The sequence below is a fragment of the Triplophysa rosa genome, linkage group LG3, assembly GCF_024868665.1.
Source record: "Triplophysa rosa linkage group LG3, Trosa_1v2, whole genome shotgun sequence".
In the NCBI taxonomy this organism is placed as follows: Eukaryota; Metazoa; Chordata; class Actinopteri; order Cypriniformes; family Nemacheilidae; genus Triplophysa; species Triplophysa rosa.
Window position 1 is genome coordinate 15,021,173 of NC_079892.1, and position 24,595 is coordinate 15,045,767.

At 38.1% G+C, this 24,595-nt stretch overlaps 1 protein-coding gene across 5 annotated transcripts; it reads right to left on the reverse strand.

Annotated features, from left to right (window-relative positions):
- Positions 1-25: 25 nt before the first annotated feature.
- nfat5a (nuclear factor of activated T cells 5a) lies at positions 26-23,363 on the reverse strand. Of its 5 annotated transcripts, none has more exons than XM_057330027.1 (14): positions 23,325-23,363; positions 23,043-23,168; positions 15,974-16,099; positions 12,680-13,247; positions 12,342-12,528; positions 12,068-12,258; positions 11,820-11,992; positions 11,594-11,728; positions 11,127-11,179; positions 10,886-11,018; positions 10,578-10,652; positions 9,280-9,386; positions 6,892-9,163; positions 26-4,269 (listed from the first exon to the last, which is right to left on the reverse strand). In XM_057330027.1, exons 2-14 carry the CDS (start codon positions 23,113-23,115, stop codon positions 4,070-4,072), a joined length of 4,293 nt encoding a protein of 1,430 aa, XP_057186010.1. In that variant the 5' UTR covers positions 23,116-23,168; positions 23,325-23,363; the 3' UTR covers positions 26-4,069. The 5 variants fall into 5 exon arrangements, with proteins under 5 accessions (XP_057186010.1, XP_057186013.1, XP_057186011.1 ...); XM_057330030.1 differs by lacking the exons at positions 23,043-23,168; positions 23,325-23,363 and adding exons at positions 13,856-13,918; positions 14,161-14,228 and having other exon boundaries at positions 15,974-16,074; XM_057330028.1 differs by having other exon boundaries at positions 12,342-12,525; positions 23,043-23,346.
- Between the last annotated feature and the right edge of the window lie 1,232 nt (positions 23,364-24,595).

Genomic DNA, 24,595 nt, shown 5'->3' on the forward strand with positions numbered 1-24,595 from the left:
TACAGCAATACAAGACAAAAGGGAAAGAACTTCATATCTATCTTTATTCGTTTAGCAGCACATCTTACAGAAATATAACTGCAGGAGTGTACAAATGTACTGATTAACGCAAAATACATGTTAACGTCAAATGGCATTAGTTCACGTTTCTTCACGACACCGAATCTCATTCTTACAAACTCAAGAGTGAACTGTTAACACTATGACAACTTTAAAAGCAATTGACATTAATCACATCAAGCAAAAATCAAGAATGTGTGAGAAGAATGTATTTACAATACTCTCACACAAACAAATACACAGACACACACATAAAATAAGAGCACAAATAACTGCTGGTGACTGGGGTAAGCGCTCACTTCAAACCTTGTTTTTTTTATTTAACAGCTATAAGTTCTTGGAGACCCATTACACTCTTTTACCTCACCACAAATATCAGAGGCGATAACCACCGATGGATGAGAATGACACGTTTTTTAAATAAAATGGAAAAAAAAATAACAGTGAGTTGAGGCTGCATAGCAGTTTCGTGATATAAATGGTCAGATGTTTTCTAGACTACACCCATGGACTTCAATATTGACATTTTGACCAGACAAAACGATGTCAACTAAAAAAAGCCTGTAGTCTTTTCTTTCTGGATTAAGTTTAACTACTAATCCCAACATCTAAGTATTGAATTATATACAAAGGTCCTTAGAAGTAAGTGGAAAGGCTTGCAAAGGCACAAAGTACTTTCAATCAAAAAGCACAATATGATGGAAAGTAAAACAATTTCTTAAAAAGTTTGTGTAATGATAAATCTGTGCAGAAATGCGCTGTCGCTTGTTCATGATACAGTATGCCTTTTGAAGTAGTATCCAAGAACCAAGAAAGGACAAACAGTTGGTTTAATCACAAAGATGCTGATTTTGCTGCCTTGTTTTGAGAAAGAGGATGATTATTTTTAGTTGGTCCTTAGGTTAGATGTAGTGTGAATCTATACCCTACACCATGAGGTAAAACACACACATTCAGCGAGTCTGCTTTCAGAGTTTTATGGCTTTGTATGAAACTGGAGTTACAGAACAGTATGTCACAAAAACGACTCATATTTCTAAAAGAAAGAAGATTTTGCAAAAAGAAAAATAAGCCTACTGTAGGATCATTGCAATTTTTATTGCATCTTGACATTTTTATTACAATAAAGCATATTTGCCATCATATTCTCTTGTAACGTGAAAAAATCCTTTTGTTATTTAAAGTAGTATAAATTTGATGCAACAAATACTGCACTTAAGATTTAAAATTGCACAATTCATCCATTATTTTTAAGCATTACAACAATAAGATTTTTCTTTAATTAGTAAGGTAAATCACAAAAATGTCACAATGCAAAAACGTAATAATAACAGTAATAATAATGCATTTAAATAGGCTTAATTTTCTTTACGGAAACATAATTGCTTTAAATGTATTTTTTGATTTCAAATAAAATATGACTTCAAAAATGGACATTTTGTGTGAGATTAACCCACACATACTTATAACCACTCGTTGAATAGCCTATTACCAACCAAACACATAACAATTTCCATTTTGTAACACAGTGATGGGGACAAAACCATCATTTTCACCGTTCTGGACATATGAAGTACAGTACCGCGGAAGGGACAAAATTCACTTTTAAATGTTTCAAATGTACACAGTACATTTCAAAGTTCAGTCTTACAAAAATACTGTATGTATGCCTCACTTGCAGGTGAGATATTGTGTTTTACTACAAAGAGAGCACGCATTTAACAAACTGCTACCTCACAAAGGAACAGCACACTTAAAACGGCTGGTATACTATTTACATGTTGTTATGCCAATTTTACATCAAGCATATTCTAAAAAAGAATATAAAGGCAAGAAAGGGTATGACGTAAAAATAACCGACATATCAATGTTTATGAAGAACTACTCACATTATGTTTGCATGAGAACGTTAACGCAAATGCTGCTTTTAAAAATCGAGTACACTTTTGTATTATCCTACAAATGTATTAAAAGACTGCATGTGTCTATGAATAAGTAAATATATGGGGATTCGATATTTTAGCAATTTTCAACGACAAAAAAAAAGATCTCTTCAGTAAAGGTGACACTGACTTAGAAAATGTATTAAAAGGAAAACGCCCAGCCTCCACAATGTAATCACAATAAACGTTAAAATAAACCACTGAACCCATCCCAAATGAAGACCAATGTAAACAAAATCAATTGAATGTAGAATGTAAAAAATGTAGCAGTATTTTGTCAATGTGAGACATTTAACCCTGTATGATTTATTTCTCAGCGTACACTGCCCCCTTCTTCACTACATGTAGAGATGTCTTCCAGTTAGGAACGATTTTTGTGTTTTCTGACCTAATTTAACTTCACTTAAAACTAATTTGTGTGAGATTGTCATGCACTGATGGTATGAAGCTTGATCATCAAAGATTGCAGGATGTAACTTGATCAAAATTTTTCTTTCCAAATAGATGAACCATATAGTCAGAATTGTATTACTTGATAAGTATCGTCATTTCTGTAGGTCAGAAAAATGGCATATGTCTAAGGAAAGGCTAGTACCAAAGGTTGTTTCCAATGGCCCTTACCCAAACCAATCCCATCCTAAACCTTCAGGGGAAAATATGGACATAAATGCTATTTGGAGCTGCCCAAAACCCTCAAAATAATTTGTACTATATAAGGGATAGTGCACATAACAACAGTACTGTCATCATTTACTTACCACCAAGAATGTTCAAGTTGATCTTCACCATACAATTATTTTTCACAGTGTGAAAAAAGCCTGAAACTAATACAGTTTTAGTTTATTCCTTAGTAGTTTAAGATTTCAGAATTAAAATAAAGCACAAGAATCATATGAAATTTTTATTACGCCAATGTACTTTAAATGCTAACGTAATGTTCACAACGTGAACATTCTTTACAGTATCGGCTTTTATGCTCCACAAAACATAAGCCACAAGGGTTTTGTAACCACCTGAGGGTGAGTAAATGATGACTGAATTGGCTTTTTCAGGGTGACCTAACCTTTTAAAGTACTGATGGGACACACCTGCGAATAGAAACCCCAACAAAGACAATTCCCATGCTTGTGCTTGTCTAAAGATCTCCATGGACCACACAATTCAAAATCAAGAAGGTAGCTGCATCTTATGAAGTACGAACATCTATGGGCTCTATTTCCTGAGCACACAAACAAACAAACGAAAGTCATCATACCGTAGAAAGTCTGGTGTGTGTGAGGTGATAAAACAATCCGACGTTCACATATCTCAACATGTTCACATATCTCTCATGTTGCACGCTTACACAACCGTGGTAGAAATTCATGATTAAAAGTTGGACCTCTTGTTTACTGTAAATAAGATTAAATTAAAAGGAAACAGAAGGTGGGAAGGATTGTACATTGGGCATTTTGACTTTGTGTAATTGGTACAATGTGATATTAGGATTCAGACATGAATGCAAACAAACAAAAACATGAAACATGGCTCAAAAAAACATGTTAACAAAACACATTTTTAGAAAGGCATTATGACTATGAAAACAAAGCTTTGACAACCAAGTAGACACATATGGGTTACAAAGCTTAAAGGGAGTAGAAACTCCCTAAAGTGCTAAATATATTTCAGATTCATTCACAATGTATTTGTTATCTCAACGGCAACAGAGCGTTTTGGAGTTGACACCGAACTAGGTGAGTTTCTACTAAAAACAGATAAATTATGTTAATAAATGAAGAAGGTTCAAGTGGAAGTCAAGAACACAATACAAAGTGCCAATATACTTAATGGCTTAATGAGTCACATGATATGTTGACATGCCAAACATTGGCCTCAATGAACTGGACCCATCAAGAAAAGATGTTGTGACGCTGAGATCCAACACCACACTAGAAGCTTTCAGAAACATACATATAAGGGAAGAACCCCATTTGACAGATGTAGCCAAAGTTTAGACAATAAATACGTAAGATTGACAAGCAGTGTGGACGGTGGTCTACTGGAGTGAGGTTTCAAACTACTTATCTTCAATGGTCCAAGAAATCCCGAGGGAGCGTCTTTTCTTGCTCTTGAAAATGTTCCAGAAGTTCATCTATCTTATCATCAAGGTTGTTGGACTGGTCCAGCAAGGTCTGAATCTGTGCACTGGTCTGAAGTTGGCTCTGACTCTGATCCGAACCGGGATGCCCCATGGTGACGAGCTGTTCTGGCAATGCCGGACCACATTCTGATGAAAGAGACAGAATAAGGTTTCTGAGGCTGTGAAACGCTTATTTTATAAAACTTTGGATTTTCTATGTTCTCAAATGAAAAACATTGACAGGAACGGTGTTTCCCATTCATTGACGAGACTATGGCGGCCCGCCATAGTCTATTTTGTTCCGCCACAGTCTTAAAACGAGCCAAATTGTTTTTCTTACAACAACATAAATATTTGTAACGTTGAATTCTGCACCGCTGTTTCGTTGTTGTGCCATTGTTCACGGCTAAAAATGCGTTCCCCTCTCTGATGCTTCAGCGCAATGTGCGCAGCACACACACAGACACATACTGTACATACGAACTCGCCCTCGCTCGCTACTGTTTCAGCTTTCGCAGTTGAAACGCAGACACGTGAACTGGCCAGGATTTAAGACGTCGCAAAGCCATACGGAATACAACATCGTTTGAGGGAAGTAAAATCTAATGTTACAGTATTCACTGCAGTTATCCACAGTACAAACATGATTTTATCAGCATTACCTCACGGCGTTAACATCATTATGTTAAGTATCATATTATTTCCAGCTAAAATAGCAGTCTGCATATAGGGACATTTGACATACACCATTTCTGTCGTTTAAAATGAGCAGCGCGTCTACAAAACGGAGATGTACGCAGCACGCGCACCCATGACATTTATAATGATTATCTTTAGGCGCTATATCTCTAATATCCGTCCTTATTTAGCGCCAAAAGCACTTCGTTTAACCTTTTCCAAATCGCTGAAATAGTTCCGTTTTGTTTTTAATGGCAAATTATTCATGTTTCGTTTCATTTCGATATTAAGTTAATTTAGAAAAATGTTTGGAGTATTTTTTTGTTTGTGGCTCATGTGCAGAACGCATAGTTTGATAGCCAAATGTGCTGGAGCACGAATTTGAATTAATGATGTGAATGACACTGTTTAAACTGTTAAAATAGTTTATAATAAATAAACAGTTAAAAAGTTATATTTCATTTCGTTTCTTTATTAGGTTAGAAAAATGTTTTGAGTATATTTGTTTGTTGCTCAGGCACAAAACTTAGTTTGATTGCCAACCGCCAATTTTAATGATTTGAATGCATGATGGGCATGAGTCTGCTTAAATTCCTCCTTTAGCTTCGGCTGTCGCCGTAGAAAAATAAATGATACGGGGCGCGCCACACATGATTACATGCTGCCCTGTGTGTCACCCTGTCCAAAACTTGTCAATATATTTGGTTTGTCGGAAATCAAGCAGCGCTGTTCAGACCGGTAGGCGTGTACCTCAGGAGAAAGCGTCTGTCATTAATTGCTCTCGTGTTAGGTCTGAGCAACGCGCACATAAAGTTGAAAATATAATAAATCACAAACTTAACATTACTCTGTTGTGCTGAGAGACTGTGCGCTTTTCTTACGGGTTAACTCTAAACAGTTGCCGCATCATAATAATGTATGAATGCTCTGGTCCGGATAGTAAAGTGATAGGCCTACTGCCATAGGGGGAGTGGGACAATGTCACTGTGAAAAAGGCCTGATGCCCGGCCTGCGTTTTAATACATGGTAATATATAAATTAGTTCAACTGTTAAACACTTTTTTGCTTCATTTTTGATGGCTCATGCTCTACATGTTTTTGGCTTTTTTTTGTTTGTGAACTCTCATTTTACCATGCGTTATCCCCATTTATATCTATGGTGCCAATGATTAAATTACTACTATAGCTATTGTATTCTTATAGATTGAGTCACTTAATTTTGCTCTTAAAATGCACCAGATTGCAGCATTTACCTTTAAAATATGCTAAACTTTCTTACGGGGAGCATGCCCCCAGACCCCCTAGAGGAAAATATGTTTAGCCCCCATAGTCTCACAAAATGCTGTGGGAAACACTGAGGATATTCAGGTATAATAAAAATGAAGAAACAGTGGGAAAACACAAGTGTCCATGACTGAAGTTCTCATCCTCCGTAACATTTTAAAGGACTGTTTACACACACTCAGATCTTTACATTAAGCTTGATTTTGTTTGAATTAACACAATAGCCAGTACCTTCCAACAGCTACCAGTTTAACAGATTTCTTTATATTTCACTAGTTAAAAGTTAAATATTATATTGTTGTACTGTGTACACAATATTGATTATCATTACCGGATACAGGCAGGTTTTTTTGTTACATTTATAATTTCCTATAAAATTATACTTCATTAATGTCTAATTAGGTATGATAAATACAAAGTTACTTAGGCTTCATGGCATCTCATTTCCTGTCTAAACATGCAATGGTATTGACATTTTAGACTATTACAGTAATGACATATTTAAGGTTTAGTTCTGAAAAGATTGTTAAAAAATGTGCTAAAGTTTTGAAATTAATGTCAGACCTTGTTTTTTATGCATAAAAGGAAATATGTTGTTGCACAATGGCTAACATAAATGGCTATTTGGCAATTGGTTAGCATCAACCATCGGTCCAAGAGACAGTTGGTCAAAAAAGAAAAGTTGTTTCAGAGCTTCATAAACAAAAGTATATTTCTGATTAACTGTGCACAGTACAAGAAAACATGTGGATTATAAAGTAAACAGGTCAACTGAGATTTCAAGTTAACTTTAGGAAAAGCACTTACCACTGGGAATCTCAAAGAGAAATAGGCCTGTTTGTCCTGGCTGTCCAGGTTGACTTAGAGTCCCCCCAATAGCTGTCTGAAAGAGTTGGTTGGGAGGTTGCGGAGTTGCGTTAGGTGTGGTGTTCTGGAGACTGCCCACTGCAACGCCACTCTGTCCACTAAATATGGTGGCTGCTGTGCCAGTATGAGGCAACTCTTGAACACCTACTCCACCCTGTAGGGCTGAAATGGCTGACTGAGGCAAAAAAATGTTGACAGAAGGTTGGTCTGTTGGGGAGACGGGCATTACGCTGGTGGCACTGGGAACGACCTGCATAGGTTGCTGGTCCTGAAATAGTTCAGTCCGCGTTGAAGGCAAACTGGCAGATGAGTCGCTCATGGAGCTCTGATCTTGAAAAGACATGGGCTCTAATGAGTCTTGTTGGGTGACGCTTACTACAGCGGCTGATGGAAAAATAATCGATGGGTTTTGAGACTGGGCTGTGGGGACAGTGGTTTGGTTGGAGGAGTTGTTCACAGTAACGTTTTCAGAGCTGGGGACAACTTGCATGGGTTGTTGCTCCTGAAAGATATTCTCTGGAAGCCGGTCACTACCTATTGATCCCTGGTTCTGACCACTGAATATCAGAGCCTGGGGCAGATCATGGGGGTTCAGGGTTGCGGTACAGAACAATATGCCTGTCTGCGGTTGCTGCTGTGCTTGATTTTGGGACATTGTTGGGATATTTGGGAAAAGTGAGGCTTGTTGGGGTGTTGCCATCTGTTGCTGTTGGGTAGACTGTTGTTCCATTGGAGTGGGCAGCTGGGGTTGTCCTTGAAAAAGTGAGACAGTCGGAGCTTCTGTTCCAGATGCCTGAATGGGTGTCAGGAAAGTTATCTGTTGTTGCTGTTGGTTCTGGTTGTTATCCGACGGTAGCTGGCTGGGCAACACGCTTTGCGCAATAAACAGACTCGTTGAAGGGGCCTGCTGCTCTGAGGGCAGATTGGTGCTTGCTAGCATTGTCATGGTACCAGAAAATAAGGTTGCTTGGACCTGCGGCGACTTTGTGGTTCTGAAGAGTACTGTCTGCGAGTCTTGCGTTTCAGTCAAGGGGTTATGACTCTGAAAAAGTTGCTGTGGAGGCGAAGGTTGAGAGGGTGGCTGCTGCAAAAAGCTGGATGTCTGAATGGTCATAAGACCTCTTGTTTGTTGGAAAAGTGCAGTCTGCTGCTGGATCTGCAGCTGGGGTGGGTTCTGAAGAAAGCCTTCAGATGACTGTGACAGATTGCTAGCCTGCGTGGAGCTTGGCTGATCACTAGAGAAGCTGGGTGTGCATTGCATGGGAATCTGTGTCTGCAGAAGCTCTGACTGGAGTTGCTGCTTTAGGTTCTCTAACACTTCCTGATGCTGAAGTGTTTCTAAGTTTTTCTGGTGCTGTTGTTGCTGTTGGAGATTAACCAGAACTTTCTGATGCTGCAGAGTCACTAGAGAACTTTGTTGCTGAATGTTCTCAAGAACTTTCTGGTGGTGTTGTTGATGCTGCAGATTCTCTAAAACCTTGTGTGTTTGCTGCTGCTGCTGCAAGTTGCCAAGTGCCTGCTGCTGGAGATTTTCCAAAACTTGTTGATGCTGTTGCAAATTTTCAAGGACTGTCTGTTGATGTTGTAGATCCACAAGTGCCTTCTGTTGTTGTTGCTGCAGATTCTCCAAAATATTCTGCTCTTGCTGCTGCTGAAGCTGGTTGTTTAGAGTACTCTCATTTCCTCCCAGCCTTAAACTGTTCATATTTTCCTGGACGTGTTGCTGAAGACTCTCGGCAGATGGTGCTGGGCTGTAAAGCACAGAATTAAGCTGCTGTTGTGCCTGCAGTTCTCTTACTGCTCTCTCCAGCTGCGTTACCCCATCTTGGGGCAAAAGCGTCTGAACCTGTGATGGCTGGGATGGGGGAGACCGAGATTCCATGCCAACCAATACCATTCCACTTCCATCTGCACTTGTATCTTCCGGAGACAACGTCTCAGGAGTTTCCCGCAGGAACTGTTGAGGTACCTGAGGAGGAACAGGCTGAAGAACTGTTGTGTCTTCTGACAAGGACACTTGGAACGATGTGGGTGAGGGAATGTCCTGCTTCTGAATAGTGGACAATGTTTCTTGAGAGGTAAAAATTGGTGCCGATGGCTGTTGTGTGTCGACTGGCTGGAGAGGCACAGGGCTTGGAAAAGACTTACTGCCAGAGGGAAGGACAGTACTTATCTCCAAAATTTGCTGGGTTGAACTTATTTCCTCTACAGGCTAAGAAAAATAATAAGAAAAACAGTATTTTACTGTATTTTAAACTAAAATAGATTTTGAACCATCTTTTTCTAGTCATTCAGTAACTCGAACGGATGGGCTATTAATTACACTACCTTGAACATGTCTGAAGGTGCATTGCAGGAGACTTCCATTGGTTCTTCTCGTTTGACCATAGGTAACATTAATACATTGTTTAGACAATTGCTCTCGGTTTGCATTGCTGTAAACAAATTCATGAATGTTAGAGCTCAAACTTTAAGACTATAACAACAAAAAGGCCTAAAAGTTATATTTCTAAAAGTGTTGTCAAATCAATTAATCGCGATTAATCAATTCCAAAATATTTGTTTGTGTTTATATAATATATGTGTGTGTGGTATGTATATTAATATGCATATAAATACACAAACATACATGTATATATTGAAATATGTGTAATACACCGATCAGGCATAACATTATGACCACTGGCAGGTGAAGTGAATAATGCCCCATTCACATTACAAGCGACAAAGCGTCATGATCCCATTCACATTACAAGCGACAAAGCGTCATGATCCCATTCACATTACAAGCGACAAAGCGACATGATCCCATTCATTTCAATAGAGAGCTGGTGACTTCCGGGGACACGAGCAGTAGCAACCTTTGGCTGAGAAATGTATAACTTTATGCAAATGAGGAGCAACTTGGGAACGACAGCCAATACGAGTGAAGATGGAGCTAACATGATTCTTCTCCTCTCAGCTTCTGCACTGAGCGTCACCAGTAGTGGTAACACCCACTAGCGACCTAAGCGCCAACCTGGCGCCTTGCAGTGACAAAGCCGCTTGTAATGTGAATGGGGCATTACACTGATTATCTCTTCATCACGTCACCTATTAATGGTTAGTATATATTAGGCAGCATGTGAAAATTTTGTCCTGAAAGTTGATGTGTTAGAAGCATAAAAAATAGTCAAGCGTAAGGATTACAGCGAGTTTGACAAGGGCCAAATTGTGATGGCAAGACGACGGTCAGAGTATGTCCAAAACTGCAGCTCTTGTGGGATGTTCCCAGTGTGCAGTGGTCAGTATCTATCAAAAGAGGTCAGTGGTGAACCGACGACAGGTAATGGGCAGCAGGTAATGCTCGTGGGGAGCGAATGCTAGCCTGTGTGGTCCAATCCAACAGACAAGCTACTGTAGCTAAAATTGCTCAAGAAGTTAATGCAGGTTCTGATAGAAAGGTGTCAGAATACACAGTGCATTGCTGTTTGTTGCATATGGGGCTGCAAATGGGGCACCAACACAGTATTAAGAAGGTGGTCATACTGTTATGCCTGATAAGTGTATATATATTTTTATTTATTTTGGAATAAATTAATCACGATTGACCGATTTGACAGTGCTCATTTCAAGTAATTGCACACCTTTTATCTGCTCTTCAAAGGTACAAGCCTTGACTGTGGCTGGCAATTCTGACTTTACTGGGATGTCAACGCTCTCTGCATAAAAGGGGGTATACAAATTAGTGTGTCATCATGGTGGTGAAGACGTAGTTGACAAATTATTGACCAATTATACTGTACCCGTAAAATTAAACCCAAAATTATTGGCTGAAAAGAACATTGTTTAAGCCCCAACCAAAGTCTGATTGGTCCCAATGAATACATTTCAGCATGCACAGTATTTCACATAGATTTCTGATTTAGATGTTGATTTCATAAAACTATATTACCTGTTAAAGGTGTGTAAGTAAAAGCTTGGAGATCATGTGTTCTCCCTGCATTTGTCACCACTGCAATCCCAACAGACACTGGAGAAGTAATTGTTTGGTCATGATATGGAGGAACCTTCACTACTAGATGGTTCTAAATTGGAGAACATATTGAAAAGATTATTAAGTTGTCATTTCAGAATGATGACCACTCACAAGTTATATATGAATAGTTACAATCCCTCCGACAGGGATCACTTGCCTGATGAAAAAGTTCCATGTCAATCTCTGCTTCAGCATGCCAACCGCTCTCATCTAAAACATTTCATGCAGGTACAAAAAGTTGAAATACAAATCATGCAAAGCCAAAATTGCATCCCAAAATATATTTCATTTTCTAGATTGTACCTAAAAACAGGTAATTTTATGTGTTTTGTGCACTGTGAAATGTGTCAGGACGCATGGTAAAGAATAGACAAAGTCAGTTTGAAGATATTTTACAGAGTAGGCTAGTTAACATAAGTTATGTTGTCAATGTTTATAGCCAGCTACCAGAGTAAGTTATGTAGTTTAATGCCACACATATTCGAAGGAAACAGTATCACCCCCTTGAGTGCTTGAGGTTTACACCACAGTAATGCAATCAAGCATGTTAAACATGCCCGACGCACTCTCTAAGCATTCACATCTGCTCTTGCATACAGTAAGACAAATATACACTTGTATTACCTGTAGAATTTTCCTGAAAAATCACTTTGGTTCCTTTGAGAAAGTTCTTGCCAATTATAAAGACCTCCTCTCCTCCTGCAACGGAGCAAATGTGAAGACTCTTCTTCAGGATTTCAGGAATTCCAGCAGGTTGAGCTAAAATTAAGACACAAGGCGTACAAGAGAAGTTTCAAGAAAATTATATATCCTTCGATTTCAACCTACACCCAAAAACCTTTTCACTTACTACATAGGATGGGAGAGGAAAGAGTTTGAAGTGTTAGAACAGATCCATCTGGTCTCGGGATATTGACTCTAAAGGCCAAGCGAGCACGAGTGCTCTTCTTTTTTGAGCCAGCTACACCAATACGAGCTTCAACATCAGCATTCCTCAGCTTTAAGATTCCAACACAGTCCACGCTGCCAAAAAATATCATCCTATTATTACAGTACCAATTCCATTCCGTTGGAGAACACAGACTGAATGATTCTTACGCGAGGGTCATGGTGTTGCTTGGCTCAAGGTTTACTTCGATCACTGTGGTCCCTTCAATGTCCACCTCTTTGCAGGCCGTTGTGTTGCGCCCAGTCACTCTGCAGGCTTGATAAAAGCCATGAGGCTTCACACGTCCAGCATCATTCGCCACAAACACTTGAAGCACCACTGGTTCGTTGGCTCCCTCTAACTGATAACACCATATTTACATTGTCAAATAAAATGGATTGCTTATTTGTCCAGATATTAAGATCATTTGATGTTAATTCTTACTTTGACCGCTGGGAACCCTTGCTGTGTCCGGTCTTTGACAGACCCTCTACTGCCCTCTGTGAGGTATCGCGCTCTGTGCTGAGTCTCCGGCTGAACCAAAATCTTCAGCTCCTTCCCTTCACTCTTCTGTGGATACTGAATGGTGAGGACACCGCCTTTCTGATTGTTTGACACTTCTAAGGAGCTACTGAGAAAATGAAAGAAGCCCCTATTAGTTCACAGTTCACCCATTGGTGGAACCATCCAATTACAAGCATTTGAGCTTTAGCCACAATGTCACATCCCCCTTCTACACAATAATAAATGACGTGGGTAACATTAAGTAACGGGGTACCAACCTCACTTTGGGTGTGACTTTGGCATCTGATCCCAGCTGTGAAAGAACAAAGTGTGGCGCTTTTGCGCTGTCCGCATCAAACACATCCATTCCCGCTTCATCTCGGGCTGCAGGTTTGGGCCCCGGACGCTGGCGAGGTGTTCTCTTGCGAGATTTTCGGGGCACTTCGGTGTTGTCATTGTACGAAGTGTTGCTAGCCATACTAAAGTTCGAGACCGAGTCTTCCATCCAGATGCTGCTGCTCTGCTCCGAGTCCGGGTTGGGAAGCTGGTCATCCTGGCAGGACATGCGACTGTCATCCAGCAGATCTTCCGGAGGCGGTGAAATGCTCAGGATGGTCCGTCGCTTCGAGGGGGTTGCCTGGCTCTGCGCAGTCCCGACAGCATCTGCCACACCTACCCCGCTGATGGTCATCACCGAACCAGGCTCTGCTCCCATTCCTTCTGCGGCAGGACCACCGTGCAGCCTGGAGGTCTGCTCTTGGGCTGAGGTAGCAGAGAGCATGCTGGGACAGGAAGGAAGTGTACTGCTGAGGCCTCCAGAGGAGGCGGCGCAAGTGGCGGCGGCATCTGTAGTGTGCACAGTACAGAAGGTCAATAAAACAGTCTGTGCAGGCCTGGCTAGCAGTCCCGATCAAGCAGTGAAACTTGCCATGATATTTAGCCATTTCCTTTTATGCATTTTGATTGTTTTGCGTTTTATGTTAAATTAAAGTAATTATTCAAGCCAAATCACTACTACTTACTGTGTTCCTTTATACTCATACATAAGGGATTTGCCTTTGAAGTTTTAACACTTATTATGTAAAACTACAATCAACGCCCCGAAGGTCCAAAAACTTTCAATCCTACCATATAAAACTGCTTAAAGAAACATGCGTTGGGGTATACAGAGCATCTGTAGGCGCTGCTGCATAACCCAGTGCTGATCTTTTTAAAGCAGCTTTTCACAGACAAATAACATTGGCCAATGATAATTCTGAGGTGTCGTCTAATGCATGCCAATTGGGCGATATGGTTTTAGTAGATAAACCCAGAGCTGATCTATTCAAAACGCTCTCTCATAGACAAATAATATAAGCTAATGATAATTCTGCAGTGTCGTCTAATGCATGCCAATTGGGCGATTTGGTTGGGACTGAACGTAGCCATGGAGACAGAATAAACAAGCTTCTGACCTACGAAGCAGAGAACTGCAGACCATTTTATATGCAGACTCTCCCTGATTCAGAGGGAACTCCCTGGAATGAAAACGACAAATGACAGCGAATAAACAATTGCTGGTCATCCAATACAGATAACAGCAAATTTGGTCATTTGAGCAAAACAAATATCATTCATTCTGAAGTAACAATGACAGCATTTCTTATCTTTGAGATAATAAATTTATTGGGCCCGTTTTTGATAACAATTGAAATTGTTTTGCTCATTATCATTATTATTCCAGTTTTGTGCTTGAATTTGGTATTGCTGGTTGTTTTACCTCAAATTTATTGCTGCAAAAACACAGAAACTAGTCTGGGCAGGCTCGCTTTAAGATCCCTCAGCTTCCTGTCAAAACAGGAAGTAGTGTAGCATTAACCTGGCTACTTGCAAATCACAGTAATGCTTGAATTAGGGCTGAGCGATATATTTAATTTTAATTTAAGTTTAATATTATATTTCTGGTTTTATTTTAATGGTGCATTTAATGTAAACCTCATCAAAGGAAAATAACACCAATACATACATTAAATAAATAAATAAATGAAAATCTGTCATCAATTACTCGCTCCCATGACATTCCAATCCAGTCTGACTTCCTTCTTTGGAACAAAAAAGGATTTATTTTAATGTCTATCAAGAGTGCCAGAAAGCAAGCATGGGCAAAATTTCCACACACTTAGGATTTGGGATATTTATACAAATTCACAAGTTCAGTGTTGTGAACAGCGCTGCATTTACCATGTAGCCTGATCAGAAGATAGAAAGTCATATGGGTTTGAAATGAATGAAGGTGATTAAACAATGACAACATTTTCATTTCTAGATCATTTCATTTTTAGGGGTGTTGATTTAGCATGTCAAAATTATTTCCAGGAATCAGTTTGTTCCAACATCACTCAAATATGTATATAAAAGTAATTATTTTAAATAATTACAGTAACACGCGTTGATATATTCATGCATATTTTACTGTATTTTACTTTTTACATTGTGCTTTTTTTAATCCACTCATCTGAAATCACAGAGTAGACAAAAAATATTCGAGATGCACCAAAACTAAACTTCTCCATCGATACCGCTAGCCAATTATTCAGAGTGATATCTGTCGTCATCAATACTAAATACTATATTTCTGAACTTTCTGAATGTTATTAATTCATGTGAATTAATGAATATTAATATTGAACATCAAACTGGTAATGTTTTTTAACATTTTATATATACAGAGCACAAATTCATTGCATTTTCCTGTCCTCTTTTGATTGATTTGAACGACCGATACCGATTACTGACCGATATATCGGTGCATCTCTAAAAAATATGATTTGTATATTATATGTTATTTTTATGTACTTATATATCGCCCAGCCCTTGAAATACAATCATTTTATTTGTTAATTAATTGAAAAAAACAAAACAATAGTCTTCCAAAAGAGGAGAAAGAGAAAAGTCCCAAATAAGGCCTCACCCTAATGTAGGCAATTTGTAGACAAAGCCGAAAAATCACCTCTCATCAAATTATTTGACAGTTCATCTAATGTTTTAATGACCTCTGCCACCTGGCAAATGCTGGTTATATTCTTCAACCATAGCATGCCCTTAGCGGGCAGACACCCATGATCTGGGAAAATTCCGGACAGCACTTTACTCCACTGACAGCAACAACAATAAACTCTTTTCAACAGGTTCAATGGAAACAGGACAAATCATATGAAATAAGTTAGTCTGCAAAGTCAACAAAAGAGACTAAAAAACTATGAAAGAAAAGACATATCGAGAAAGACAAGGATGTGTATGCAGTTTGAAAATATAAAGCATGATAAAGTGCAACAGGATGTCCAAGTCTTGCAACACTATAAATACAGAAGATGTGCAGCGTTCAAGCCAAATGCTAAAACAAAGAAAAGTGCAGTAGCCCCATCAGCATAAAGGAATCCAAATGTGAATGGGCAAGGAACGGGAGGAAAGACAACATCACATACACACACCACAGCAGAGACAAGACCTGAGCAAACCCCATCAGGAAAGACTTGCTAGCTTCAGACTGAGATACAATCGGAAATATAAAAGACATGTGAAATGTGTCCTACCGGATGCCAAGGCAGCTGGAGGAGGAGGTCCAGCCTCTCCACCGCTCTTCTGGCTCATGGTGGGTTTGTCCTGCTGCTCGGCCTGGGGTAACTGCAGCTCTTTAGGGAGTAGGTCATACACTGACTCTGAAACAAAGACTTCAGTACATCAGTGTGTGAAGTATGGTGACTCATAGTCAAACACGGTGTAAATGTATTAACTTGCTGCTGAAGAAGGCCTAGAACTATCAAATTTGCAACACGTTATTTATTTCAAACCTGATTGACACTTGCAATATGCATATTGTGATGCAAATTTGCAATTTTTCAGTAATTTCGGTATATCTTGCAACTGCAGTTCAGATGTTGCTTTCCACCTTTCACTCCATTAGTATAATCATTATAATCATGACTGTAAGTCTGGAAGTGATTGAGTTGCTGAACTTGACCCATACTCTTCTCCCAACATTTACTGTCCTACTTTTCCACACCAACTCTCATATGGCCTGAACACTCCTAGCCAGAGGCCAGACAACACTGGTTGTCTTTGAGTGTCTTTTAGCCTATTTCCACACTAGCTGCACCTTTTCAGTCGTCTGACCGTGTCGAATCAGAGGTGAAGCCACTCAGTGAAAGGGGCTACTCTGATTGGCTGTTAAGACACATACCTTAAAGGGATACTTCACCCAGAAATGCAAATTGTGTCATCATTTACTCACCTTCAAGTTGTTCCAAATTTGTACAAATTCTTTGTTCTAATGAACAAAGAAATTCATACAGATTTTAATTCACAGTTTAGCTTATAATGTTGAATGACACTTTTTAATGAAGTGTTTTGTTGTAGGGGTACAGAGTACAGTACATTCTTTCAGCAGTCAGTTATAGGCCTAATATATGCTATTCAAGAAGAGAGAGGGTAGGGCTGCACGGTAATTTATCACGATACCACTAAATCCTCTTGTAATTGAGCTGGCTGCGATATGCAATGTGTCGATATTTTTTTAATGTGTAGCTTGTCCGTGAAGCACGTCTCTGGGATCAGTAGGAAATGCTGCTCGATCTAAAAGCAGTGCGAGTTTGAGTTGCTTATAATGTGCATTTGAAAAAGCAACACCCGTCAAACATGATCATTATAAATATACTTTATTATCATAAAAATACCTGATGAGGCTTGAGTAACAGTGATAAAAAGATGTCCATAGGCATTTCCTAGATTCTAGAACGTGTTATGGTCTTCTTCTGCAGGGCATATATGGAGTTTCGGCACGAGAGTGCCCTCTGGCTTTCGGATGCAGCAGCATTTTCCCGTACTTCACTCAAAAGCTGTGCATAACTCACGTGACATTTATCGTCGGTTTATCGTGACAGCCCTAGGAGAGGGCTCATTTTTTTTTCAACTTGTTTTCCTCAATTTTATTTTAAGTTATATTGTATTATATTGAAAAGCAAGACAAAATATAAAAAGCTATGTTAATTTGGTTTATGCAATAGTGAAACAATTGGCTAAATAAATAGAAGAAATACAAAAAGCCATGTTCGGTGTTTGGTATTCGGCCTTTGGCCAAGTGTTTCATTTTAATTCGGCTTCGGCCAAGAATTTTCATGTTACCTATAAACCCTTGACAAATGACTGTCACTGCACCATGCATAAACAGTCACAACAGCCAAAAAGAAACAATACAGTCGATGCCATAAACGGTTAATTGCTACACGATTACATTACATTATGATCTGGTCCATTTTGTTCTGACTGATTTTCACTATATGGTATAAAATTATTGTTCAAATTGCCAGAATGAAAATAATCTGGTCTGTTCTATGAATAAGGCACACACTGATGTCCTATTACTGTTTCGAAAATCGTTTAGAAACAGAATACTTTCACCTCATAAAAAATTGGCTAAATAAATAGAAGAAATACGAAAAGCCATGTTCGGTGTTCGGCCTTCGGTCAAGTGTTTCATTTTTATTCGGCTTCGGCCAAGAATTTTCATTTCGGTGCATCCCTAATTGTTACATTACATTTGCTGTTTGTATGGTATCAGTAGTTTTTTATTTAAGAGTATTAATTATTAGACTTCTATTAAGAGGGCATTCCCCTAAAGCCACAGAGCCTATAATACATACAATACATACATAAATACAGTGGATATCAAAATATAAAATAAATGGCTTGTAGAGATCATATAAAGATCATATCGTGTATATATATATATATATATATATATATAACTGGGCTAAATTGATTAAATATGTATTTATTTTCAAAAAACATAGTGTCCAGACAGACCTCCGTTTGGAAGAAAATATAAAGACCGGGGCCCGGTTGCATAAAGCGCCTTAAGTTTTTCCCTTAAGTATGACACTTAAGGGGTGATTTTCCTTTACCAAAGACAATAGGAGAATAACTTAAGTAAAACTTAAGGTATACTTAAGGACACACTTAAGGGAAAATTACACTTAAGGTGCTTTATGCAACCGGGCCCGGACCTCTTGGAACTTTAATTGAATACCCCTGCCATAGTGGCTTTGGATATTTAATGCAAAAATCTTACATATTGTGCCTTATATATTTATTGGTAAAATATTAGAAAAATATGTCTCAAATTGTATTAGGCTAAAAAGATTGTAAAAACGAGGTTAACGAACAATAGCCAGGTTTCTATTACAGATTTACACAATATTTTCTAAATGTTGATTAAAAAAATATTGCAGAATGACTGCGTTTCCATTAAACGGCGTTTTGCGATAAAAATGTATTTTGTTTCGTCTCGCGATAAGTCATTCTGGCCATACTTCTTCTTTGTACGTTTTATGGCAGGTTGCAAACCAATTTTAGTGCATAGTGCCACCTACTGTGTTGAAAGAGTGAAGAGAAATGTATTTCCTTATATATTTTCCTATTACCTCACTGTTCTTAATAAATCCCCATACTGCACTTTGGGCCATCATATTAGATACTACTTGATATGAATTCCTTACATCCTCTCTTTCTAAATGTTCTGCCAAAACATACCGCAAATGGTCATGTGACTTTTTTGTATGCCAAGTCAAGTGACTTGTAAAAACGACAAAAAGTGTTTCCATTGCAGTTTTGCGAAATATGCCTTTATCATATTGCCCGAAAAAACACCTCATGCGAGCGTGACAAATTGGAATTTTTAAGACAAATTTTGATGCGTTTAGATTGGCTGTATTATCAATGCGCTATTTCAATTTGCGCATTTTTAAGGGTAATGGAAACGCAGCTACTGACACCTCCTGTCACTAGCCGGGTTTCCATCCAAAGTTGCGAATTTAGCTTATGCGCAAAATTGTAATATCGCATAAAACATTTTCGAATAAGCACCGTTTCCATCCAAATAGTCAACCGTCACTTCCTAATAAACTGCCACTAAATATCTGTAAGAAAAGTAAGAGAAGCCACTGAATATAATGATTTTCATATAGAATAATACTTGCGCAAGCAGACGATTACGAAACACAATAAATGCGGTGCTTTTGTATGGGATTCCTTTTGTGCCAATAAAAATGAACGCAAACTTTTAAAACAAAAATATACAATGAGAAACAAAAAAAAAACACTTTGATAATGAAAACAATAAACTCAGTTGCAAGAATGTGACATGATTTTCAAATAAACTGCTATTTTTCTTAACAATTTTCTAAGTTTCGTTTTTGCAAATAATAGTTTTGAATTCGCTGCCAGATTTTTCATTTGCGCTTTCCGAGTTTTCGTTTACGCTTCTCAATTTTTAGTTCGCCTTTCTGGTACAAATCTCACGTGTTGGCGGGATTTATGGCCACTTTACTCTCATTGGTTAGTGAGATTTGGATTGACAGCTCCCTGACCAGGAAGACGATACTGAAGACTATTAGAGATTAGGATTAGAGAGCAATATGTTTGCGGTTTCTGTATTGTATTGTTTTAGTGTTTATTTTTTAAGTATATTAGCAGGGTTGCCAACTTTCACGCACTTAAAAGTAGGACACGCTTCCAGGCTCTATGACGCAGTAACAACAAGCCAACGTCGAGCAAATACAGGATAGATAGCCATATTCACATGCAACTTTACGTGGGTTTAGAGGCCGTCAAGACAGCAGTCTATAATTTATAATTTCAATGATATCAGGAAAACGAGATGCCTAGTGAGTTTTGAGGAGATATACAATAAAGTGTTTATGCTTCCAGTTCATATTTCTAATTTATAGATTATAATCGTGGTGGCATTTTATGTATCGTTTCTATCTTTAAATGTTTGTTTATAGTTTAAGAAGTCTCTCTTCTGCTTTTCTTTAACCTGTTTTATGTAGGTGTGTAAATACATAATGAAATTGTTGTTTGCAAGAGGCAGACTAAATTAATAAAACATTCTGAAGGCCTCTAATTGTGTCACCTTATGAATTTGTTTTGTTGTAGCGTTTAAAAAACATAAATGTCATTTGAATGTATTGGTAGTGTTTTATGAGGTGTACTTTCTGTGAATGTAAAGAAAGGGGTATAATACTGTACATTCACCATGAGTTTAAAAAGAATGATACAGTACTTGACTTATACGTGGACTTAATTCTTTAAAAGGAGACTTTATGCAAGAGCGACATCGTCATCCTCCTCCTCAGCTGGACACAAGTCACCATCAGGTACATTTATGTAACCGAGATAATAAAATCGCTAAAAGTTTCTCTGTACAGTAACTATGCAGCAATGTTTTCATTTAGCACGTTCATTTCTCACAACCCAATAATCTGTAACGTGTCTTTATTGGATGTTATAATGCAAGTTGTTTGTTCCTTTTTAAGAAAATTATCTTAATAGGCCATAAAATAATACCTGACAAAAAATATAAAGCACACAATGAATGCGCTTAGTAAAGACAGAATTGCTACTGTACAGGAATACAACTTTAGTGAGTTTCTTTATTATCTGAATTTCATTCATTTACCTGAGGTTGAGGAGGACGCTTGGATCCACACCACGCATGACTTACCTACTTCAAATACCAATTACTAATATACTAACTAAATAAAAAAGTAGTTTTAAGTACAAACAATAAAGAGAACAGCATGCAGATCATTCTCTAAGATTCGTTGCACTGTACTGTCTTCAGTATCGACTTGCTTGTCAGGGAGCTATCAATCAAAAACTCACTAGCCAATCAGCGTAAAGCGGCCATAAGTCCTGCCTACACGTGAGATTTGTGCCAGAAAGGCGAACGAAAAACTGAGAAGCGTAAACGAAAACTCGGAAAGCGCAAAGGAAAAATCTAGCAGCGAATTCAAAACTATTGTTTGCAAAAACGAAACTTAGAAAATTGTTAAGAAAAATAGCAGTTTATTTGAAAATCAAGTCACATTCTTGCAATTGAGTTTCATTGTTTTCATTATCAAAGTGTTTTTTTTCTTTCTCATTGTATAATTTTGTTCGTTTTTTAAAAGTTTGCGTTCATTTTTATTGGCACAAAAGGAATCCCATACTTTTGTGGATGTCTGCTGTTTGGGAAACACAGTCGTGACAGTTCTAAGAGGCAATTACAGAATACATTGACGACTTCGCTCAGGCATTTAAGAATGACCGTAACAACATTTCTCATGCTGTGTAACAAGATCAGTTCTCTGGTTAGTCAGGTTACGCCGTCTCATAGTGCAGTTACGTGGCTTTTTGGAGGAATTTATTCGGCAAATGCGTTTCCATCTCCCATTATTCGCATTAACCCTTTTTCGCAAAACTGAAAAACCACCTCAAGCGAGCGTAAAAACTTTTTGCGAATTAAGGGTTTTTAATTCGAAATTTGGCGTTTCCATCACTCGTTTCTGATGCGAAACTTCAAAATGCGAATAAAACCAGAGTGATGGAAACCCGCTTACTGACCACTTGCTGAAAAGAAAAAAAAACTTTAGCTTTTGACCTTTTTTACCTTGCTTTTGGAATGTAACATCGCCCTATTCAAGCAGTTGGCATATCAGTGTAACAATTTGGCAAAGTGCAAACTGAACACGCACAAAGAATGGAAATCAGAGCCAGGATCAACACCCCCCTACAGAAATGCTTTGTGAATAATTGTGACCCTGGATCACAAAACCAGTCTTAAGTAGCACGGGAACATTTTTAGTAAAAGACAAAAATACATTGTGTGGGTCAAAATTATCGATTTTTCTTTTATGCCAAAAATCATTAGGATATTAAGTAAAGATCATGTTCCATGAAGATATTTTGTAAATTTCCTACCTTAAATATAAAAAACTTTATTTTTGTGAGTGGATGGTCTGCCACAGTTGCCCTGATTAACAACTTCAAAGGCAATTTTCTCAATATTTTGATTTTTTTGCTGAGATTCCTGAGTTTTAAACGGTTGTATCTCAGCCAGATATTGTCCTATTCTAACAACTCATATATCTATAGAAAGTTTATTTATTCAGCTTTCAGATTATGTAAAAATCTCAATTTCGAAAAATTGACCCATAAGACTATTCCACATGCTCTACATTCCTGCTATTTAACACTAGGTATCCATGGACTACGGAGAGATAATGGAGTTACGTTTTTTAATATTTTCAGGATTAAAAGACAGAAAACACACTGGATGCTGAATAGGAGGCTGAAGTGTTACAATAATTACAAACAAGTTAATCTTGTGAATTTACTAGTACATTTAACGTTAAACCTGCTTCATTGATGTGGTCAGTGTATCCATCGCTTCATATACTTTACATCTGACTTCAGCGTCACATCATATAAACGCACACCCACTCCTAGTTTTAACGGTCTATAAACTGCCTACTTTCCATTATGACAGCTAGATTTAGCCAAATGACAGAAGAATCACTTGGTTCCTGTGACCATATACAGACATTTATATGTAGCAGATTAAATAACATACTTGCACGCAGATATACATACACACTGACACTTAAAGACACACACAAGACATACATAAACACACACACACACACACACACAGAGAGCTAGCGCGTGCTCTCCTCTCGTGCTATCTGACGTTAGCAATTTCTCACATTCACACGCAGCCGTCAACACAAACGCAGGCTTACACGGAGGAAGAAATGACTGAATAATATACAAACACGTTCTTACCTTTGGAATAAAGTGATTTGGGAGAACCGGGGTCGATATCGGCGCTCAGGAGAGATATAAAATCAGAGGGCATGCTAGCATGCTAGTGCCTCATTAGAGCGTAGGAAACGACTCTCTCACACTCAGCTTAAACGGCAATTGATACAAAAGGGGAAATTGCTTTAATAATAAAATCCTCACAAAGGGTTTACAGTACATGTACAGGTGTAAAATACACACGTACACAGGTTCTAAATTGCCTTTTTACATTTGACTAGCTAGCTAACTATCAGAACCATTCACCTTTTTCCAGCGACTCCTCCCCCCTTCCGCGCATGCGCAATTCTTACGATTATTGTTTGACTGTGTCCATTACCTTATTGTTGAACTGTAATTTTTTTAAAGGTTATTATTCTATTCTATATTACATTATTACTGCCATTATCAGATCTAATAAGTATTTTTGTTTTATTTATTTTTAGCGAAACGTTGCTACATCAAAATGTAATTGTTCAACTTTCCATCTCTTTTGGCAGAGGTTAAATTGCAGGTTACTTTATGTGGGTTGAAGTGAAATCAGTTGCTTATTCGTAGGCTACCTAAAAGCACAACTTATAAATCATTATATTACCATTTTATTTATCCATTTACACACTAGATGTAAATGATTTACCAAAAAAATTGGGCTATAGATCAGTCAAATGGAATGAAATAACTTTGAAACTCTTTATCTCACAACTGCTCCTAATGCAGATAGAACCTTGTAATTCCAAGGTGACGATTTGTTTCAACATTGCAAGTATTTCCTGTGTAATTTGTGCACCATGCTTTTAATATGAAGTGTGGGATTCAATTTACGGGAATGGATTTAAAATGGTTACTTAGTTTCGCCTAAAATGCACCAGTGGAAATGTCCTGTCCAATTAAAAACTTGTTTGCAAATTGTTGCAACCACATAGGCCTACTATGCTAATGCATGGCAGTTTTTATGGACCGACATTGTTGTCAATGTGTGTAAAATGTGAGTAATATGAAGAAATTGTGACTGATCGAATCTGAGTAGATATTTTTCAAATCTAAATTCGCACCACTATGCAAACATGCACATCTCACTAAACTAATCTCATCAAAACTTCTTTTGATAATTTATAATATACAGTTTGTATTTAATTTCTGCAGTTAAAACGAAAGCTAGTGGTAAGAAGTTTTTCGAGGGGAAAATGTGACAAATCTGGATTGCTCGTAAAGGTTGTTAATGTTCTAATCCAGTTTGGCACGACATACACATGTGACTCAGGGTTCACAACATTGACATACTGTAAAAACACTAACAGACTTTATCATGAGAGTGTCCTCAGGACTACACTTTCTGAGGAGATTTAGTGTTATGGCACAGAGGAAGATTATCAGTAAATAACAGTCGAAATATGGTCCTGTTTCTCATATAAAGCTATTTGTAATGCTTTACTGTTTTCTAGAGGTCGACAAACATGCAACGGTGTGGAAAATCCTGTGTGACCCCCTAAAGTTCCCCTTAATTTTGTATAATTTTTTATACTGTACTGCGTATATGT

What these genes read in the sequence shown, in the direction of transcription:
- nfat5a (XM_057330027.1), bottom strand. Translation starts at nt 23,115, where the DNA reads ATGCCCTCTGATTTTATATCTCTCCTGAGCGCCGATATCGACCCCGGT. An exon ending in TTTTCAGGAAAATTCTACAG is followed by an intron (nt 11,180 to 11,593) that starts GTAATACAAGTG and finishes GAAATGTTTTAG; the next exon opens with ATGAGAGCGGTTGGCATGCT. An exon ending in ACATGGAACTTTTTCATCAG is followed by an intron (nt 11,019 to 11,126) that starts GCAAGTGATCCC and finishes TCTCCAATTTAG; the next exon opens with AACCATCTAGTAGTGAAGGT.